The following is an 8093-nucleotide window of genomic DNA, read 5'->3' on the forward strand; positions in this document are numbered from 1 at the left end:
TGGGTCCTCTTCAGTTACGCCATGGAAACAGCTGAACTCATGTCTAAACCCCAATTCATTTCTCGTGTATAGAAGGCGTTCCTATCCCTCCTGGGTGTGTGTCATCTGGTTACCACCCTCAGTCGAATGGGCAGATGGAAAGGAAGATTCAGGAGATCGGCCGCTTCCTGCGTACCTTCTGCCACGGCCACTAGGACTCCTGGAACCAGTACTTGGGTTGGGCAGAGTACGTACAGAACTCTCTACAACAGTTAACCACCGGACTCACTCCATTCCAGTGCGTGCTCGGTTTCCAACCCCCACTGTTCCCCTGGGTTGGGGAACCATCCAACGTCCCTGCAGTCGACTACTGGTTCCGGGAGAGCGAGAGGGTTTGGGACTCACCTCATCACCAACTGCAGAGAGCCTTGCGCAGATGCAGAACGACAGCTGACCTTTGACGTTCCCATGCTCCCTCCTACCAACCGGGACAGAAGGTCTGGCTGTCAACCAGGGACATCAGGCTGCGTCTGCCCTGCAAGAAGCTGAGTCCCAGGTTCTTTGGCCCATTCACCATCACCCGACAGATCAACCCGGTCACTTACCAACTACAACTACCTCCACAGTACAGAATTCACCCCACTTTCCATGTGTCTCTACTCAAACCTCACCACCTTTCTGTTTCTCCCTCCACAGAGCCTGACGTGGCAGCCGCCGAGCCCTCCCTTCCACTCCTCCTAGGTTCGTGAAATCCTGGACTCCTGGCGCCGTGGTGGTCCACTAGAATACCTGGTGGACTGGAAGGCTACGGTCCCGAGGAGCGCTCTTGGGTCCCTAGAAATGATATCCTCGATCCCAATCTTCTTGAAACATTCCACGGCAGCCACCCTGTCAGACCTGCCCCACGTGGAAGAGGACGACCACCATGACGTCGGGGTCCTCGGCCCTCAGGAGCGGGCCGTGGGAGGGGGGGTACTGTCACAGACATGCCAGGCTCCACCCTCACTCAATCCCAGCACACTCAATCACCCAAATACTAATCACCGGCACCTGTACCCCATCAGCACTCATCAGTCACAGTATTTGAAGCCAACACTCACACACACTCACTGTCCGGTCTCGTTGTATCATACATACCCATATGCTTACCTTAAGGACTTCTGACAAACTACTTACCTGTCTCTAACGTCTCCTGTTTCCCTCGTGTGCTAATCCTCCAGTGTGTGACTGTTCCAAGTCTCCAGTGTTCCAAGTCTCCAGTGTTCCAAGTCTCCAGCACCATCCAGATTTCTCCTTCCTACAACAACATTAAGGACAGTATTACCATTCAACATTGCTATATCTAACTCTACATCACGTATTACTCACCTGCACTTCTGTCTATATCTCTGCTGGTATCAATAAACACTACTGTTTGTTTTACATCTGCCTCCGTCCCTTCTGTACTATAACAATTATACAGACTTTGTTTATTTCTTCCACTTTTTTTCTCCACAAAACCTTTGCTCTCTAGAAACCCATGTCAGTTTTGGTTAAAATTCTTTAAAAGGCTTATTATTATTATATTATATTATTATTATTAACACTGAATTATTACCAACATATTAAATTAAATTAAGGACATGCATTAGAAAAACTGGGAATGTTGGACAATTTGAATATAACAGCTTGATTTTGCAGTGTTGTCTAATGTCCTTTAAAGCAAAAGCATGAATTATGCCATAACGGACACAGCAATGCATTATAAGATCATTATGTTTGTAGCGTGATCCATTAAAACATACAATATAGCCTATTTCAATTCAGACCTAGATAGTATTACTATTATTCCACTAGGTCTGAAATATTTTGTTCGCTGCAAACATGATGATTTGAAATGTATTGTTTATTTACTATTAATAATTTTGTAAAATTGCATAAAATGGAAATACACAAAGTAGGTTAACTACGTTACATCAGATGGATGGATGGTTGGAATCTACAGCTGGTAATAAAACATGTACACTCACCTAAAGGATTATTAGAAACACCATACTAATACTGTGTTTGACCCCCTTTCGCCTTCAGAACTGCCTTAATTCTACGTGGCATTGATTCAACAAGGTGCTGAGAGCATTCTTTAGAAATGTTGGCCCATATTGATAGGATAGCATCTTGCAGTTGATGGAGATTTGTGGGATGCACATCCAGGGCACGAAGCTCCCGTTCCACCACATCCCAAAGATGCTCTATTGGGTTGAGATCTGGTGACTGTGGGGGCCATTTTAGTACAGTGAACTTATTGTCATGTTCAAGAAACCAATTTGAAATGATTTGAGCTTTGTGACATGTTGCATTTTCCTGCTGGAAGTAGCCATCAGAGGATGGGTACATGGTGGTCATAAAGGGATGGACATGGTCAGAAACAATGCTCAGGTAGGCCGTGGCATTTAAACGATGCCCAATTGGCACTAAGGGGCCTAAAGTGTGCCAAGAAAACATCCCCCACACCATTACACCACCACCACCAGCCTGCACAGTGGTAACAAGGCATGATGGATCCATGTTCTCATTCTGTTTACGCCAAATTCTGACTCTACCTGAATGTCTTAACAGAAATCGAGACTCATCAGACCAGGCAACATTTTTCCAGTCTTCAACTGTCCAATTTTGGTGAGCTCGTGCAAATTGTAGCCTCTTTTTCCTATTTGTAGTGGAGATGAGTGGTACCCGGTGGGTTCTTCTGCTGTTGTAGCCCATCCGCCTCAAGGTTGTGCGTGTTGTGGCTTCACAAATGCTTTGCTGCATACCTCGGTTGTAACGAGTGGTTATTTCAGTCAAAGTTGCTCTTCTATCAGCTTGAATCAGTTGGCCCATTCTCCTCTGACCTCTAGCATCAACAAGGCATTTTCTCCCACAGTACTGCCGCATACTGGATGTTTTTCCCTTTTCACACCATTCTTTGTAAACCCTAGAAATGGTTGTGGGTGAAAATCCCAGTAACTGAGCAGATTGTGAAATACTCAGACCGGCCCGTCTGGCACCAACAACCATGCTTAAATCACCTTTCTTTCCCATTCTGACATTCAGTTTGGAGTTCAGGAGATTGTCTTGACCAGGACCACACCCCTAAATGCATTGAAGCAACTGCCATGTGATTGGTTGATTAGATAATTGCATTAATGAGAAACTGAACAGGTGTTCCTAATAATCCTTTAGGTGAGTGTATTTTTATCTATAATGAAGTGGTGTGTTTGCATTCTGGATTGGTTAACAAATCAAAGAGTGACCATTAGTTCCACAGGCTCCCACTAATAAATGAATTCAACAAAGGTAACCTCTTTTGCTACGTATTTTTAATGGTTTAAATATATACTCTACATGTTTGACCACTAATGAACTATCATTTAGCCTATTATATGTTGCGTACGTGACTAATGTGCCCTACCATCACAAATAAATAAATTACTTTTAGAGCACAAAATTGTTTACAAGAGAACAAATTTCTTAATTGATCTAGTCACTTAATTTTGCTCTCAGAATGCACCAGATTTATGCATTTAAATTTAAAATGTACAAAATTTTCCTAGAGGAACCAATGTCCACCCACCACAGCCTCACAAAATCCTGTGGGAAACACTGAAACAGGTCAGATTTTTTTTTCCTGAGGTGAGATTGATTTTCTTTGATGGCGAGCCAACCTATCCAGACACTGGAAAAAGAAAGAAGAAAATTCATCCTATAGGACCTATACCTCCATAGTCAAACACACAAATCTTCTGATTTTCCTAATTGGTCCATAAAAGTGAAGAATGAAATTATAAGTAATATAATTTAATTCTACAGGAGGTTTGTTTGTAGAAAAGGCTACAAACAAACCTCCTGTTTCACTGGTTTGCTGTATTGCAGGCTGAAGTCCTGAAATGGGGAAAAAAACAAAAACAAAAAAAACCCCACCAACTTAAAATGCAGCATCTGACCAAAGAAACAGACAGTTTAAAGGGGTCATATGATGCAATTTAAATTCTTCCTTTCTTTTTGGAGTGTTACAAGCTCTTGGTAAGTCGCAAAGACTAAAGTCTCAAATCCAAAGAGATGTTCTTAATAAAAGTTAATAGTCAACCACTCCTACCTAAAACGGCTCATTCTAACACGCCCCCACATGTTTGTCACAATGTGGGAAGATTTGCATAGCGCCACCAAAATATTCACGTAAAGAAAGGCATAACTTTATTCTCTCAATAAACCACAAATTTGAGCTTCAAACCAGTACACTCTTGCCTGAAAACTCTTAAAACTACATATTATTACATAACAGTAGTATGTTACATGGGTTTTCTCCTCTGCTACTGACACTTGTTGGTTAGTGCAAGATGCATTCTGGCTGTCCACACAAGTCACTTCTCGATGCATCCGTGATAAAAAGGGTGTATCAAGAACACATCCGGAGATTTGAACTGTACTTGGCTAGATGTGAACTTTGAATTGAAACAGTACTTGGACAGCAACTGATGACGTTTCACAAGAACAGACAAGAACACATATTGAGAAATGGATAACTATGAATGAATGAGGCATTTATATAGCACTTTATTATGTACTACTGTACACCCTAAATGCTTCACAATCACATCAGGGGTCGCTCCTCATCCAAAACCAGGATAATTCAACAGCAGACACAGAGTAACAGCGCCAACTATAGGTGGAGAGGAGAGATTTGGTGTGTGTCTTAGGCCCCGTTTACACGTACATGGTTATTTTGAAAAACGGAGACATTTCCCTTCGTTTGCGCCCTTCGTTTACACGCAAACGGAGAATTCGCCTCTGAAAACGAGTCTTTCTAAAAACTCCGGCCAGAGTGGAGATTTTGAAAATCTTCGTTTGCACGTTTGCATGTAAACTGAGACAAACGGGTGTTTAGGCAGCCAACGTCACAGTATGCGCCAGAGCTCGCACCTATGTCAAAAAGTGCGACCTATGTTTACATGTGATCATGAAAGCGTTTAGAGTAACAGTCGCATTTATGTTGGTGCAAACTCTTCTCGTGTGTTTGCATTTGCAAATACAGCTGCTCCATTATGTCGAGGAGCAGAGACGAATGAGTGCTTGGAGATCAGCAATTTTGCAACAACTTCGAATCACTTCAAGAGGAATTCGGGATTCTTTTTCAGGATTCTGATTGGCTTACGTGGGCTTGAGCTGCTCGTTACATTCTTGACGGCATATATACACGGGTACGTGTAAATGAACACTTTTCTGAAAACTGACATGTGTGCACGATGTTATTTTTGAAACCGGAGAGGTTGAAATGTCCGTTTATGAAAATAGCCGCCCACGTGTAAACGTAGCCTTAGAAGAGACGTTGTTGCTCAGCACAAAGATGAACTACTTATCATGATTTCAGGCCTTGGTGATCTAGTTTCTCCACAGCATGGATCTTCATGTGTATCTTTAGTTGATTTTTAATAGTGAAACTCTTTCCACACTGATCACACGTGTGCCGCTTCTCTCCAGTGTGGATTCTCTCATGTCTTTTCAGACATGATGACTTATTGAATCTCTTGTCACAGTGTGAACACTTGTAAGGTTTTTCTCCAGTGTGAATCCTCTCATGTGATTTCAGTGTTCCTGACTGATTGAATCTCTTGTCACAGTGTGAACACTTGTAAGATCTTTCTCCAGTGTGGATCCTCTCATGTGTTTTCAGATTTGATGAGACGCTGAATCTCTTGTCACAGTGTGAACACTTGTAAGGTTTTTCTCCAGTGTGGATCCTCTCATGTGTTTTCAGAGATGATGACTGACTGAATCTCGTGTCACAGTGTGAACACTTGTAAGGTTTCTCTCTGCTGTGAATCATCTCATGTGTTTTCAGATTTGCTAACTGACTGAATCTCTTGTCACACTGTGAACACTTGTAAGGTTTCTCTCCAGTGTGAATTCTCTGGTGCTGTATTAAACATCTTGCTGTTGTAAACGTCTTCTCACACTCAAAGCACATGTACTCTCTCACATCAGCGTGTGTTTTCTGATGCGCATGTAAATATTGCAGCTGTGAAAAACTCTTTCCACACACAGAACATGAATGTGGCTTCTCCTTTGTATGAACTGTCAGGTGTTTCTTTAAGGTTGATTCCCTAAGAAATACTTTGTCACATTGATCACATGTGAACGGTCTCTCTCCAGTGTGGATCCTCATGTGTTCTTTAAGGTGTGATGATTGACTGTAGCTCTTTCCACACTGATCACATGTGTGTGGCTTCTCTCCTGTATGAACTCTCATGTGACGCTCAAATTGACATTTGTATGAGAAACTCTTTCCACACTGAGTGCAGGTTGTAGATTTCTTGACTCTTTTCTTTAAAAAAGTCTTTTTAGTCTTTGAGCGACTCAAAGGTTTTTCTCCAGGTTTGTCATGATGTTCCTCCTCCACTTCACTCAGTTCTTCACTCTCCTCCTTCACTTCCATCAGCTCTGAAATGAAAGAAAAAACGTGTCATTTAATTTTAAAGTATAACATTTTGTTAGGTAAAAATGTATTATGCCAACTAGACAGTTAGAAGCCAATTTAATTAAAAATAAGACATACTTAAATGTATGCTTTGAGCAATCAATGCTAAGTGTAAGAAATGTATACCTGACTGTGGGATTCACAGAAGTCCCAATTTCCCAAGCGGCTAAGCTGCCAGCTTCACTTAATTACCCAGACCAGAATTGATTTTTGTATTGAACTTAACCTCTTTTTTGCATTTTAAATTGATGAGGGAGGGAGAGGGGGTGGGGGGATTGACCAGATAAACAAGGAGAAAAGTTTGGTCAAGGCGTGTCCTGTGCTCTTTCTCTGAGATCTTCTCTCCAGGGTGAGTTTTATTGTTTTATTGCAGGGTGTTTGATCTCAGCTTTTGTTTTAGCAGGAAAATCTAGACTTACATAAATTTTATTTTTAAAACAGAGCATGTTTCTGTAGTGAGAACTATTAAACATATTTGATCAATGACAAAATTATTAATTTTCATTTAAAGTCAATTCACACTCATTTGTATTGCGCTTTTTCACAATACGCATCATTTCTGACCTCCATTCATATGCATGTAAATCAAGTGAAGTTTGCAGTAAAGTGGAGTAGATTGTATATTTTAACATTGGAGTGGTTATTTATGTTTTTATAAAAATATCACGTCCTATCATGATCATTTCAGTGTCTGTAGAAAGTTCACATGCTCAAAGTCTAGACTGACTGCATCTTTAAATGTGTTATTATCAGTGTCCTACATGATTCACTCAACCCTGTTACTTCTGACACGATTTTCCTCCTTTCAAAATCAGAGGATTTCTTAAAACTGTGACACCCAGGAAGTGACATCATCTGGGCTCTCTCTACAGCATGATGGGAGGACAAGAAAATAATCTCAATCCATTGTCTCAGTTTTTACACAAATGAACGACTGCATTCATGAACCCTGTTACCAAAGTTACTGTAAGAAGAGATTTTGCTCAAGTTACACTCACAACCCTGTCAGCCATTCTGGAAAGTTAATTTACTTCAAACATTTTGGTGTTACAGTTTATTCCTAAAAAATAACAATGTTGTAAATTCTAGAAACACTCTTTCGAATTGTGAACCACATATGAAATAAATGTAAAATAATAAATATTTGGTTTGATCTGATGTTGACAATCAATATGAAAGTTTCTCAAACCTCCCTTTACTGAGCTTTTGTTAGAAAAGAACATTGTTTAATTTCATAGTTTAACTGTTTCTCTAAATGTGCAGAAGTGCTTGAATCTTTCTAACATGAATGTTGTTCAGCATCATGAATGAATGAAGAATAAACACCAACCTCTTTGTTCTTCAGTATCTTCAGTGTGTTTCATTCTGCAGGGTTCTGGATCACTCATGTTCTTTGCAGTTTTCAGCTCTTCCTGATGCTTCAGTGCTCATCTGATGGGAATAATCCAGCATTTATTGATGAACTGCTGTGGGAGGAGCTTCACTGATGATGTTACTGTTGTGGGAGGGGCTTTACTGATAGATAACTAAAGTGGGTGGAGCATTTTGATTTGTACTTAATAAGATATGTAAAAGAATAAAAGATCATACTAAATTTCATTATATTTTAAATGATTAAAAATGT

The 8093-nt window shown here is 40.7% G+C and overlaps 1 protein-coding gene across 1 annotated transcript in view; it reads right to left on the reverse strand.

The window, feature by feature from the left end:
* The window catches only part of LOC125242987 (gastrula zinc finger protein XlCGF26.1-like), a 204154-nt gene extending 196756 nt beyond the window's left edge, over nt 1-7398 (reverse strand). Inside the window, exon 1 of the mRNA XM_048152162.1 lies at nt 5377-7398. Coding sequence (XP_048008119.1) covers nt 5377-6427 — 1051 coding nt within the window. The 5' untranslated portion in view covers nt 6428-7398. The remainder of the gene's footprint in view (nt 1-5376) is intronic.
* Nucleotides 7399-8093: the final 695 nt, after the last annotated feature.

This window comes from Megalobrama amblycephala, linkage group LG1, assembly GCF_018812025.1.
Source record: "Megalobrama amblycephala isolate DHTTF-2021 linkage group LG1, ASM1881202v1, whole genome shotgun sequence".
In the NCBI taxonomy this organism is placed as follows: Eukaryota; Metazoa; Chordata; class Actinopteri; order Cypriniformes; family Xenocyprididae; genus Megalobrama; species Megalobrama amblycephala.